Genomic DNA, 15,316 nt, shown 5'->3' with positions numbered 1-15,316 from the left:
TACTGTACATAAATCCTGTTTATATATAAATGACTAATGCATAGCATGAATAGAGGAGTATCAACACCGTGTACTCACCCGTGAACCTCATCATATACATTGAATCCACAATACAATTGCTTCCATCGAAAATATGCACACACATAGCTTTAAAATATTCAATAATTTTGGAACAGGTCATGTTGGTCTGAATTCAGTGGAAAAACAGCACAGTCACGTAACGAATGATGAAACACATTTACTTTTCCTCTGCGTGAGTTTGAGTCTCAGGCTGGGCTAACAGTGGTACGTGAGAAAGCCTGCCAGTAGCTTCTCGTGGGTCGAAAATGCAAAAATCTAAAATCTGTCAGATTTGATCACTTTTATTTAAGTTTGGTACTGACTTCCTCTGAAAAAAGTTCTTTGTTGTTATTGAAAGATTGTAGTCAGCTTTCTTTGATGAAGGGTGCATGAGCTATTGAAGTCACCACTAAAGGACAGCTTTGGAGAACCAAACAAATTCCCATTTCTTATTGTGGCGGCAACATCAAATAATTGTATTGCATGATTGAGACTGGTATGTTTTCCATTTGCCGCGTACGTTTTCATAACAATCGGTACTTCAAAGTAATCCATTTCCTTTGAAATTTCAGCAAACTATTGTATCTGGGTACATTTTTAAAAAGGAATTGGCCATTGTTTTGACTATTCTAGTTACTGTCTCTCCATGCCTTTTTAATAAACCAATAAGTAAGATGTATTTCTTTAATATTTTTTACATTTGTGGTAGCAGCATGATGCTGCCTTCCACCCATGTGTCTGAAAATTAACAAAGGGTCAATGGACGATAGAGATGCAGGTGTTCTGATGACAGGGATTATTACAAAAAATATGTGTTCTGAAGGATTTAATTTTGAGTGAAAAGAAGAGGAATTTTACTTACCATCCACATACAAATGTCAGTCTCTGTAAATATATTAATTACTAGCAAGTGGCCGAAAATCCGATGAAAGATAGATTACGAGACAATGCCTCATCCAGATGATCTCCGTTACCAGAAATTTCAACAAAAAAACCCCCCGGATATTTCACAACATACAGAACTAATGCTAGACGTCAAGATAGGCGGATTATGATATAACAATGCACTGTTTAGATGGTTTGTCAGTATGGACAAAGAATTTGTTTATGTAACAATAGATAAATTTCAGTGCATTTTATATCCAGTATGCGGCATCCTTTCATGGGGCCTCTGAATTTCTGCACTCCAAACCAATGGTTATATATAAAAGTTGAAACAGCCAACAATGTCTCCAATAAAAAAATTGTCACATGGTATGTTTTGCAGCCAATAAGGAAAAACAATCCAAGTTTGCGACATTGGTGAAGACCTATGCGATCTCAGAATAAACTTTTTATGCATTATTTTTTGTACTTTTAAGAAGAATAAAATAATTTTTGTATATGAGAAAAATACATATAAAATTTCAGGAGCCGAGCCACAATTGTCTTGTATTATTCATACACGATCTCTTCCCCAAAATGATAATAAACTTTTTACAGGGTTTTTTTCGTACTTTTTTAAAAAGATTGTTTTGTGCACAAGAAAAATATATGTATATGAAATTTCAGGAGCCACACCACGACCATGATATATCCGAATTTGTGTTATAACGGAGCGCGCTATAGCAGGGTCACACTGTACTTTTACCCACTGTACAACAGGTAGTTTATTTGAAGTATGTCAAAGAGGTTTGAGTCTAACCTTTAGCTAATGTGCAGTTTGGGCACAGCTGACCATAATATGAAATGGGGGCACGTTTGAGGGGGGAATAACACATTCCATGGGAGAAACAGAATGTCCTTTGAGAATTTCATGTGTATTGGACCTGAAAAATCATTGAATATTTAGTGAAAGCAATGCTAAAATATGCCACGAAAAGCTTCCCAATGGTAGGTCCCAATCTGTGTGTATTCGGATTCAATCTCCCAACTTGGTTTCTGAAAAGATTTATTTTTTGCATGACACACTACAATAACTACGGTATTAAATAAATGTATTCAATGACTATTTGAATTCTTTGGAAATCTTTCTGTACATTTGAAACTTCAACACAGAAGAGTCATTTTTCGTTGGAACGTATTCAGATTTCTTGAAACTATTGGAATTGAAATGACATTTATAGGAAATAGGAATTCATTCACCATGCTGTAAGTTAAATCTTTCACTCCTGTATTTTGAGAAACAAATTATTTTCAATTATGCAAAACTTTTGTTTGTTTTGTTATTTCTTGTTGAGTAGTTTAAGACCCAAGAGTCATAACACGGGATTGATGGCAAAAGTAAATGATCAGTGAGAAAAATTAACATATATTACTTACCTCGCCTGGATTTATGTTTGGTGACACGCTCCTTCTTCAAAATATCACATCCATTTGTAAATGAATCAACTACTTGTGCCTTGATAAATATATCACAGAACATCTGCTTTAACTTTGTATCATATTTTGGCCAGGGATGCCCAAGTTTCCAGCTGTCAAGAAATTTTCGGGAACTTTTGACCCATTAATCATGATATGGTGTTGCACTTGAAGCATTACTACCATCACTACATGTAGATGATGTTGGACTGCCAGGTTTAATATCAGGTTCAGTGATTGTCTTGTCTAATGAGTTTGCACCAAATCCAAATGCCGATAATTTTGTTAACTTACTCTTAGGATGAGACGATGAACACGCAATGGTAAACTTTTGATTACCCATGATAAAGTCGCACTGTTGCAAGTATATAATTTGGATTGAGAATTTTTCCATTTGCTTTGTATTTATACACAGCAATCGGTACTTCATTGGTAATCAGTTTTCTCTAAAGTTTCAGCAAAACTATTTTATTGGCACATTTAAATAAACAACAGAATGATTAGCGGTCATTCAGTTAATTGTAGCCATTTCTGTTCACGTCTTCTGAGGTCGGCCGATTGTAGGTATAGTCCGGTAGCATGACTGAGTGTATCACAGCATACGGTACTCAGGCCAGATGTAACAATGCACTGTAAAGATTGGTTTGTCAATACGAGCAAAGGATTTGTTTATGTAACAGATTCCAGTGCATTGTGCATCCAAGTTTGTGGCTTCCTTTCATGGTCCCTTTGAATGTCTCCATTCCAAATCTATGACTGTATGTACAAATTAAACAGCTAAAAAGGTTGTTGCCCAAAAAATCGCCAGTTGGTATATTTTGTTGCCAATAAGGAAAAAGAAATCGCAATTTGTGACATTGGCAAAGCCCAGGACGATCCCTGCTTAAGATGTATACTTATTGCATACTTATTTAACTTGCAAGCATTTGATGTCAAGTTTTGGAACAGAGCATCTTTGGCTTTTTATCCCATCCCAGCCCCATTCCTTTACTGTTGAGATTTTAATTTTGTATACGCATGGTTTGAAAGATGAACAATCTTCTGTGGTTGGATTCATCATCTGCTATGAGCAGTCCAATAACGTTCGACTTTGCATTTCAAGCTTTCAATATTTATGTTTTTTATGCAGATATTTTTGGGTTTTTTTTGACAATAAGGAGTGTGAAGTCTAACTGTTTTTTGACAGATTATTTAGGTATGTTCTGCATAGGTCAGCTTGTGGAAGTGTAAATGGTGCCAAAATCATGTATTTGAAATGAAATAAACATATGCAGTTCCAGTTTTGTGAATGAATTGCATGACCTGTGGTTTACATCTTTGCAGTCACCTAGCCACATGATTTGCCAGTGATGATGGAGGCTTTTGGTAGTATTATACAGTACAGCTCGCTTGTATTTTCAGAACCCCATGCAACATGGTGGGTGACTTAATCCTCCACTTTTTGCTCTGTGATTACACTCCACAGTTTAGCAATAAAATACAAATAAGTCACAACTCTGTCTCGACTGGTGCACCAATGGCATCTATACTGTGGAGCACCTGATCGGAATCATTGATTGACATGTGAGCAGCCAATCACTGAAGACCACCCATGGAAAGACAGACGCATCATGTGTGATTAACAGTCAAATACCATTTTACCAATCAGTGATCTTTATTTTGATCATGTATGTGGACAGCAGAAATTAATTTGAAAGTCTTGTGTATTTTGTACATTTAGAAAACTTTCACACTGACTTGACAAGAGGCCCACCTTGTTGATGTTCTCTTGAACTGTAAATTTATCCTACTGTTTAAACTTGAAAAGTAAATTCCAGATAGCAGCAACTTCTGTTTATAAACACTATGAAAAAAAAAGAAATTCACACTTAAATGCAAACCACACAGCTTTTGCAAGCAAGTATGTATACAAATATTAAAACCAGTCATTTTTAATTTTATTTGTAGATTACTGTAGTAAAGCTAGAGAGTATGAAAGTATGAGTTGTCATATTAAGAACATCCCAGTTTCTAATGGTAGATGCACCCACATGGGATGCATTGTGACATTTGTTCTTGGATGAGTGCAGATTCATTTTGAAAGAGGAATATAGTTATTCATGTATCAACTTGAATGCTTGAGTTCATTGTCAGTGAATTGTTAATGTAATATTTTATCAGCAGCATTGAAATTAAATGTGAAAGTTTTTGTTATTAAATGGTTGGTCCCTTACTTAAGGTTTTGTGCCCTTATGGTTTATGTATCCTTTTTTGGTTTCTACACCATCTATTTTGGCCATATGACTTCACATCAGAACATTAGAAACTATATATCATGATTAATTTTAACTGGTAAGAGTACCAAGATTACATCATTATAATTACAAATAGATATAAATATTTAATCATTTACCACAAGAACAAGCAATTTAACTTTTGCAACTTACCAAACATTGACTGTTAGATGATTCACATTTAATTTTTAATTGAACAGATACCTGTAAAGTTCAGGTTGCTTATATAATGTGAATACACTGCATATAAATATGATACATTCATGCACTTCAGAATTTGTTTATAATATATATATATATAATGCAATATTTTCTTCTTGAAATGCATTAATGACTCTTATACACACAGACACACACACATTAGGTTACATAGACACACATGCTCATCTCCATTTATGCTGTCAATCAAATAGGTCTAAATTAAGGTTTAAGCAGACATCTGTTTGATGATTTTTTGTAATACAACATAAACAACTGCTTCATTTTTAAAGAAACAATTCTTCATTAATAGTAGTTACAAGTAGTGCCTCTTCAAAGAGCTTTAAAAGAGATATTTGCTATCAGCTGAATTTATTGAATTTTGAGTGCATTGATGAGGTCTATAAACAATAGCAGTTCTCTCTATCTTTAAAACAAAGATATATATATATATATATATGCCATAATTGTCAGTTACAATAAACTATTGCAAAAGCTTAGGAATAAGACCTCTTTTTTTAAAATAGTAAACACTGTGCACAAGCTAAGACCAGTTGGTGTCACTCCCAAACTTCAACATTGGGAAATAAGCGTAAAAGTAATTAAATCAAAATTACTGTTGGAGTTAAATTATATGCAATCTCCACCATGGATTTCACTTTGGATACATAGACTACATAGTTCAGTGGAAGCTGCACATAAAATGAATAATGACCAATGGTCAGTTTCTGTCATGTTGTCAGGGAACTGGTTGGTGTCTTCTGAATGGCTGTAGGCAAATTATGGATACTTATTGCTATTTTACATGTATTCATGCACAAAGAAGGAATGGTCTATTTAACACACTTTTTAAAAGAATTTTGATAATGTTGTCTTTATTAGATGTAAAATTTAATTATAAGGACTGACCATTTATTATTTTTATGTTCACTGAAGTATCAACTCAAAAATACCAGTGTGCGAACTGCACGATCTGCAAAGTAGTTGTTGTGATTTGGATTTTTAACGTAGCTTTAACAATTTTTCAGTCATATTGTTACAATGTCTGCAGTGTGACAGTTTACAGTGATGTCTAGCACGGGGACATCATGTCGCAGACATGTAGCATGATGTCCCACCCAGTCACATTATCCAGATACCAGGCTGACCAGTCCTAACACTAACCTCTTAATGCTGAGCGCCAAGTGAGGCAGCTGTTAGTACCATTTTTGTAAGTCTTTGGTATGACTCGGCTGGGTATCGAACCCACAACCTCCCGCATCTGAGGCGGACGCTCTAACCACTAGGCCACCAGAGCGAAGTAAAGCACACCATAGTGTTTTGTTTTTTTTCAGCTTATACCTCGGTGAAAGTATATTAAAAAAATGGTCAGTCCTTAAATAAATTACAGATATGTTTCTAAAGGAATTGACAGAAGTATACTCACTTTCATTAAATGTTTATTAATGTCACAATTTATGTCCTTTTTTTCATGTTTTATTTTATGGTCATCATGTGCTTGTATCTGTTATATTAAGGTCAGACTCTAGGTAATATTTTGGACATGTAGAATATCACTGAAATCATTTCAGCAAAAATTTTAGCCATCCCCTTAATCCTGCACAATTAAGTAACTCTGTGATAATGTTATAAACCACTTTTTTTATCTTTTATTTATTCATACGTCAGGCGTGTGCCTTATTCACTGCATTATTAGGAAGTGATTCACTTAGGATGATTATCGCTTGTGCTTGAAGGAAAGAGACTTAACATTTATGTTTCTCCTTGTCATAGATTTAATCCTACCATGGAAGCATTTTCAGCATCTACTTGGCTTCGACCGATCATTATGAAATGTAAGAAGGTGCTAATCTTATTTGAGCAAATCATCGTTAATACCAGATTGTATTATAAAACTTTTAAAAATGAACATCAGTCAGAATTCTGGGATTTTAGGTGACAGTTCTTCTACAAATATACAGTGAGAAATTGTCAGCTACTGGCCATGTTGAAATCACAGCATGAAAGAACTTAGACACTAGAAGTACCCATTTATTGTCACCACATTTTTCTCTTAAACCGAATTGACAGTTATCTATTGCAAGAGAAACAAGATGCAGTGTAGAATTTTCTGTCTTAAATATTACCTACTACATGTATTATTAATTATAATGGCCTTTCATAATTTCCCTCTTTCTCTGAAAATTGTCTCTTTGCGACTAATAATATATTCATTTTTGCATATTGCTATGATAAGAAATTTAGTTTCTCACGTCACTTATACAACAGTTACTGTAGATACAATATAGACTGATATTTGCCTTCAGGTCACTGATATCAGCTACAGTAATGTACATGACATGTCTACTCATTTTTTAGTCAGATCCAATTGCAACATACTCCTAACAAACTGCACAGTCCCAGATCTGACCGTGCATTATGTCATGGTAGATCTGGGTTAGTGAATTTAGTAGTTGGACTCATAAAGAGAGTACATATTGTAACCTGGCATGTTCAGGACTTGCTGTGTTTCAAATTAGTCAATCCTGTATTCCTTCATTTTCATTTTGGTGATTAGAAACAAATCAATGACAAGAAATTCTGATTTAGGGCAAAATATCAGCTGTTAAATTTTCCTTTTGACCTTATCCGTTCTAAGTGATAACATTTAATTATGTATGTAATGAGTTGAAGATGATTTTAATTTTACAAATACTATCATTCTTTTATTGCCTTCTACTTTGGGAAATGTTTGCCTTGACTGCTGTTTGGTGCATATAGTTTCTTAGCTAAAATTGGAACATGGTGCCCCACCAGACAACATGTTATGGTAGGAGCACAGTTCTGAAGGGGGAAGGCAATAAAAGATTTAGTATTTGATATGACATAATGTGGCATCAAATAACATCTGTATATAGTAATAGTACCTGCAGAAACAGGTGTAATAACTGTAGCCAGGTATTTTAGTTCATGTTGAAGAGAAATTGCTAAAATAACCTTTAGATTGCCAATTGGAATCCAAGAATTGTTTATGGGATGTACTTATCTTCACAAGATTTAGGAAGACTTTGAGGGATAACCTATCTGACACAAAATGAAAAATAATTATACCCAGATTTTTTGTAAGTATTGGGGATATTCTTGTACTCTCTGTCTGTCGGTCCATCACCAAATCTCTTTATCTTCTAGGTTCAAAGGTGTATATCTGATTCTAATACTTGTTATCAATTATAATAATGACAGTTTCAGATTTATATTTTTGGTCCAAACTTCATATATACAGACACAGCAGGAAGTCCTGTTAGATATGTGATAGATTTTGTGACCTCTGCGGAGAAGAGAAAAAGGTGATAGGGGAACGTAGAATGGAGTTTTGTAGTAATGAACAATAGCAGTTGCTCAAGTTTGCCTTATATCTTTTCACAGTGCCACAGTACCAAATGATGCCATATTTCTAGAAGATTTGGATTATGGCTGTCTACTTTGACCATCGGCTGGCAACAGAACAGGGTATTAACACTGATGTGAACTGGTTCAGTGGATCACCAATCTTAGCAGTCACTTCTTACAATGATGAACATGGTGGTGCTGTCAGCCTCTTTCTTGATGAGGTATAGTTTAATCACAATCAAATAAGATTGAAGCATTTTTTAAAAATGTAAACATATTTTAAAATAGTTTTTTTAATTACAAATGAAATATTTGTGCACTTTAAGTAATTGATGCAGGAATGAAGGTGGCACATCTGCATTTATCATGACTAATGACAAGTTTGTTTATAGTATATTTTTTTTTGGTTTAGATTTTATATTGAGTAATTTCACAAGCACCATATCATATCGAGATAATGTCTTCTTGCTCTTATCCAGACTCTATGCTGGACTCATATATTTGGGTGAAATGACCTCTCTCTAGCCTAAACAAGATGCAAAAATAGGGGTTAAGACAGTTCTAAATCTATGATGTTTAGAATAGTGACTGTAAACTGCTGTAATATAGTTTTTGCATACTCCCATGCCAGATTACTGATAGAATATTATTAAAACTTAATAATATAATATTAAAACTATTCTTACTTTGCATCACCACAGTTGTTATACAACATAGTTGTAAAGGTAGTCCCAAAAATAGGTTACAGTAAGATGGTGGAAGTCATCTTTTTATATGTTTATAGGATGACATATTGAGTACAATGATTATTTTAATTGATAGTGGACCTGGATGTGTTCACCCAGCCTTAATTTTGTTCTATCTGGGCTCCAAAAATACAGTTGTTAACTAACCTTTTTCTTGGATCATGTGTAGCATAGCAATAAAGTTAATGACATTTAAAGTCATCAAATTAGCACCAACATTGACTTTAGAGCATACAACTTTGTTTGCTTTTCACCTTCCATTTGGAAAGGAGAATTAACAGAAAAGCTGTTTCACTTTTGATATTAACACAGCCAAACCTGTCATGGAAAATGCAAAGGTGGCTTTTGTTCACATGTGACTGTTGTACACAGGTTCACCTTTTAAAATTGGGTTTTGAACTGAATATCATTGTCATCATCATCATTATTATTACTTTTTACAGTTTTTGTTAATATGCATTATCCAGGAAGATTATAAAATGAGCATATTTGTAGTTGACTCCCAAACTTACATCCCACACAAGATTACCATATCATGCTGACTCTAATCCATCCTATAAATCAAATCATCACTGATTAAAATAATCACTGATCTTTGTTTTGTGCACTGTGATAAAGTAATCATTTCACTACTGATTGACAGCCTACATGTGACTGTAAAACAGGACTGACTCTTTAGTCAGTCAACTTGTTTGAGCCTCGCTAGCAAAATCGCTGTTCACACTTTAAAAATATATATGGATTACAACATCAGGCATTGTGTGAAGGTTGGTGGAAATTGGCTGAGACACACAAAGAACTCATTTTGAATGTAAGTTGGCAACATTTTGCAATGAAAAGTAATTACTTCTTTACAGAAGTATCTGCTGGCATCTTCACTATGGCTTTACAATGTATCATTGAAGATTCCAGCTTGAAAATATCGGTCATGTGGCTATGGTAACATTGCCTGACCAGATCTAAAACCACAAAAATCACACAGAGTTTGGCATTCTCTTTTTAGAGGTCAGACTCATAAAGATGGGTGATAGCTCTCTGAAAGGGAATCTTTCTCCACATCAGAATAAAGCCTAACATACTGAATAGTGTTACTGTAAATGATGACACCATTACAGAATCAAAGGCTGAGTGTGAAACTGCAACATATGTTCATACTGTATATTTACCCAAGTTTGTATCAGGCTTACGTCAGGTTCCCATATTTGAAAAAAGAAGTAATTTCCATTGCAACATGTTCTGAACTGACAACAAGTAGGCAAATTAGGTATCAGTTATTTATAACTGATACACACCAAATGTTCAGCAGTATTGAACTTCGGTACTTGTTAAGGGTAGAAAATTTACTCAGATTTATTCTCAAGGTGCAAATCCGCATTTATTTTAGTTTTATGTTGCCCAGCAAATTTAAACCTGGTCAGAGAAGTGGATGAGTGGTTTTCCTGAGCACTTCATTGTCGATGTGGCTGGAGTACAAGTACATGCATGATAAGAAATTTTTGCACATTAATTCACATGATATTCCATTATCTAAGCAATGCCTCATGAAGTGAAAATTTTGTTTGCATAGACTGAGTGGTCACTATAGATATGTGCTAATGACTGCGTAAGGCAGGGAAAGACCATCTGGCTGTTGAACTAGAAGGCAGTGACCTTACATGCAGGATATATTTATATAGGGAATTTTTGGGGTGGGTGAGTTGAATTAGAATGGCTATTGTGAACAATTTACTGCAGACCTTCTACCTAATCTGATGTGGTATCATGATTGGGTAACATTTAAGATGAAAGCAAATTCTTGAAGTCGGATATGATTCTTTGACAATATTTATCCAGTCATAATACAGGCACACTTCCTAACCTCCCCAGTTACAGGTTACTGACAGCATGCATATCTGCTCTGATAGTAACTGAAGTATGGATGGGATTTGGCACTTGTCCCTCCATCCAAGGGGAGATCACTAGTGTGTGACTTCCACCTAAATGGGTAGAAATCTTTTAGGTTTTTTTTGTGGCTAAAATCTAGCTCTGGATTGTAAGATTTATGAGATAGTGGTTGTGCTCCTAAAGTATTTAAATAGTGTAAGTATTAAATGTTTTCTTCCGTATTTATTTTACCAAATTTAACCATATCATTACTTAAAACTTTGTACCCTCTTAATGGAATAATCTATTTTGGCCCATTATTTCTTCCTGGAATAAGATGACTAGTTTTTGGATCAAAAGTCTGTGGATACACGTAAATATTGTCATTTGAAACTGAATGTTTAATGAAGAGCTATTGTTTAACATAAAAGGATATTTTGGAATGGTTGTGCTTTGCAACCTCTATAATATAAAGTCAACATTTTTCACTCTGTATTATTGTACCAAAGGTTGTTAATCTCACAAACAGCCATTGTTAAATAGAAAGGTTTAAAGTTGCATTTGTTTTTTGTTTTTTTTTATATAAGAAAATCTGCATGACAGTTATGTTTTTCACCAAAGTAAGTTTGACTTGTTACAGGGTGAGAAACTTCTGAATGTTGCATTACAAAGGTCCTGCCAGGCGACATCAGTGAGCTGGCATCCAGGGAAGAAAATTGTGGCAGTTGGATGGGAGAATGGTGAGTTGTTGATATGGAACCAGGTGGATGGAGAGCTGCATGAAACTCTTCCTCTCCACAAGACGCCCATCACCATTCTGTACTGGAGCTCAGGTGGAACTCGTCTACTTTCAGGGGACAAGGTACCATAAATTACACATATTCATGAGCTTAAATTCTCAAATGATTAACATTTTATTTATTTTACTCTTGTTGTTCAGTAGATGTTTTGCCAAAGCTAGTTATCAAAATTTAATGTTGCAAAATGAAGCTAATTTACAGAATTCTATTAGAAAAAAAATGAAATGTCATGAAAATATTTACTGTATACAAAAGATCCTAAATTTAAAAAATAATTTCAGATGAAATGTATGGAACAGTTGAGAGATTTCTGACCAAGGATGATATTTAATCAGTGTCATTAATTTTATTGGAATAAATTTGTATACGTGCTGATCTTATGTTTGGCATAAAGAATATGATACAGGTTTATGAAAACATCAGAGCCATGACCTAGTGTGATGTGACTAGACTTTTTGTTAGGAGATTGTTCATTGTACCAGCACCTCCGAAACATATTTTGACATAAATTCTAGATGTTACAACAATAAGACAGTTTAGCAGTATTGTAATTAACAATGAAATATCGTTGTTTGTACAAGAATTTCCCAGTAATTCACCCTAATGTTGTCTATTCAGTAATGGTATGCTTATGTGGTTTGAGTTTAAGAAAACTTGTATATACATGTGACTTTTGACCATACTTAATATTTAGTTACATTCCAATGAACAAGTTAATAGTCAGTACTCTGGCACTGAGTTTAAGGTGTTGACACAAGTTTTTAGCTGTACTGGCTTGTGAGCATGATAACACAAAGAGGTAAGAGTGGATTTCTTTTTCTCAAATCCATTTTATGGATATATCTTATGAATACATTGAATCATGCCATTTTATTTTCAAAACCGTGTTAATTATAGGTTTAATCAAACTTAACACATGGGTATATTTTGTTGTTGTTAGAGACAAGTTGAATGCAGGGCCTAGGAAAACCACTTGTCCTGACCAGGTAACAATTGGCTGTGATGAGGGAAACTTTGATCCTTACTTGTCCCTGGTCTTAATAGGTGCAGATTTGCAATTTGAAAATAAAACTGAGTGCATCTTTTACCTATAACAAGTAGCCAAGTTCAGCATTGCTTCTCATCTAGAATGCATCCTTAATTGATTATTCTTTTGCATATATTGCTACTTTTTTTAAGTACAGATCATGTCACAAAAAAAGCTGACTTTGATTTGTACACAGGTTCTAAGTGCAAAGTTGATACTAAAACAGTAAAATGGGTCCATATCATGAAGACATGTTCGGCTTGACAACAGTGGTTTAAACCCTTGAAGTCCTTGGTCCTTTATATATTAATAGATGATAAGAGACGAGGTTTGTATACTAAATTGAAAAGTTACAGTTTCACACATAGCCCCCATTTTCTTAATGATATTCACATTTACAGTAACACCTTCAGTAATCTCGGCATCCATCCAATGTGGAGAAATGTTCCTTTTCAAGGAGCTTATCACCACATCTTTATGAGTTAGACCTGTGGTAAGATAAGAGCCAGAGAATGTCAAAATCTTGTGATTTATTTTGTCCAGTTAGACAGGGCTACATTAAGTCCTTTGTGACCGCTCCAGTAATCTAGTGGTTAGAGCATCCACCTCAGGTGTGGGAGGTCGTGGGTTCGATCCCCAGCCGAGTCATACAGAAATGGTACTAACAGCTGCCTTGCTTGGCGCTCAGCATTAAGAGGTTAGTGTTAGTACTGGTCGGCCTAGTGTCAGAATAATGTGACTGAGTGGGGCATCATGCTACATGTCTGCGGCATGATGCCCCAGTGCTAGACATAACTATAAACTGCCACATTGCAGACATCATAGCAATATGACTGAAAAATTATTAAAGCTATGTTAAAAATCCAATCACAATATCCAAGTCATTTGTATTTTAAAAAATGTAGCTTCATCAATGCTTTGTTATGCCAGATCAAGAAAAATGTTGCAGACCTAAAAAAAATTGGAATAAGCACTTTCAGTGTCTCCACTGATTGGCACAGACTTTTACTCAGTGCATGCCATTGTGTTCAGTTTATAAAGGACATATTGTCGAGACACATGATTGATTGTAATTTAATTGGAGTCGTGATGTTATAAACTTCCATGTCTTTGTGGTAAGTTAGCAATCATCCTTTTTTATAAGCACCATTGATTAGTGCTCTATAAATTGAGGTTAAACTGGAATGAATTTACTCACAGTATAGAAGATGGTTCATTTGAGGAAACTTTTTCAGATGTAAGTTAGCAACATTTAAGTTTGAAAAGTAATTGTATACTTACTGAAATATTTTTCATGGCAAGGTATGAATAAAGCAGAACCATGTTGAAAATACCGGTGACCTAGAGTGAACACAAGACTATTTGTCCTGACAAAAAAACTAAGAAATTCTGAAATTTTCTGACATTAACGTTTTATGTCCAACTCCTAAAAATGTGTCTAAGCATGTTGAAAAATGACTTTCTTTACAGTAAAATGGCACCTAGACTACTGTAAATGAAAAATTCTTTAAGAAATCAAGGGCTAGATGTGACTGCAGATATTGTGTCTTATATATCTGAGGGGTTGCATATTAGGTTAGATGGGTGTTAAACCTGCTTTCTTCACTTAGAATATAATATTTTCATGGTTTGGACCATTGACAGTATCAATCATGCATCAGGTGCCAGTGCATTTATTTTGTAAGAGCACAAGTTTTGTGGTTGGTATGCGTATCATGTTGAATGTAAAGTAATGGCAGGGATGAGTATCCATTCCAACTCATCTCTGGGATGAGTGCTTGGGACAAACAAATTCCAGAGCCCTGGGAATTATTTTCTAGCAATGATATCAGTTTCAAGGTCTGTGACTATGACAGAATTTTGTCTTGCACTTTTTGGTATCTTACGAACATGTTAACTCAGTCACGTAAGAATATATCTTTTATAACCTCCTTTTCTATGATGGAGTTTATTTTAAGTATATCATGGATGGTTTCAGTGCTCAGCAGTTTAAAAGTAACACATGGTCTTATCTTGAATTCCTGGAAATTGTTTTCGGCCAGTAGAACATCAGTCCCTTTGAGAGGCTTTTGTCTTCACTTGTATTATTTTGACAAGAACTTAATAGTTATTGGCAAATCTAGAAAGCAGATTTTATTCTTATTTTATTCAGAAATCTGATGGGTAAATTGGATTGCAAATAAATTACTGTATTTACTTATTTCACTTATTTCTACTTGAAATAGTCTGGAGTCTTGATGGTATGGAAGGCAGATAGTAAAGGACGTCTACAGCAGAATCCTATCCATCAGCATCACGTCCAGGAGCCTCTAACTCAAGTCATTCTACGTCCCATCCCACCACCTGACCCGAGCAAGTAAGTCCACCTCAAAGGGCAGAGATAACCAACCACATTTTAGCTTACACTTGGATGAAGCAGGACATAGCAGTCACCTTTCTGGCTGTGGAGTCAGCTTTGTCATCAATAATTTGTTTGGTTTGAAGTTTTCCATTTGCTTATATTTCCTAACCTCTTATAGTTTGTAATTGTTCTTGGCTCAAGTCATTATGAAGCTAAGACTGTTCATTTTTAGCTTGTTTGGTCTTAGACCAGAAGAGCTTTTGGGATAGTCTGGTGTCCATCCATCATCTGTCATCCGA

The 15,316-nt window shown here is 34.7% G+C and overlaps 1 protein-coding gene across 1 annotated transcript in view; it reads left to right on the top strand.

Moving 5' to 3' along the window:
• LOC149803740 (intraflagellar transport protein 140 homolog) overlaps positions 1 to 15,316 on the top strand; it is a 107,471-nt gene that overhangs the window by 3,645 nt on the left and 88,510 nt on the right. The window contains exons 2-4 of the mRNA XM_089953498.1: positions 8,277 to 8,461; positions 11,490 to 11,711; positions 14,902 to 15,032. Of these exons, the coding sequence (XP_089809624.1) occupies positions 8,321 to 8,461; positions 11,490 to 11,711; positions 14,902 to 15,032 (494 nt within the window). The 5' untranslated portion in view covers positions 8,277 to 8,320. The remainder of the gene's footprint in view (positions 1 to 8,276; positions 8,462 to 11,489; positions 11,712 to 14,901; positions 15,033 to 15,316) is intronic.

Source organism: Sinohyriopsis cumingii, chromosome 3, assembly GCF_028554795.1.
Source record: "Sinohyriopsis cumingii isolate HCF-2022 chromosome 3, ASM2855479v2, whole genome shotgun sequence".
NCBI lineage: Eukaryota > Metazoa > Mollusca > Bivalvia > Unionida > Unionidae > Sinohyriopsis > Sinohyriopsis cumingii.
Note: the sequence above shows the minus strand (reverse complement) of the source record. Positions and strands in the feature narration are given on the sequence as shown.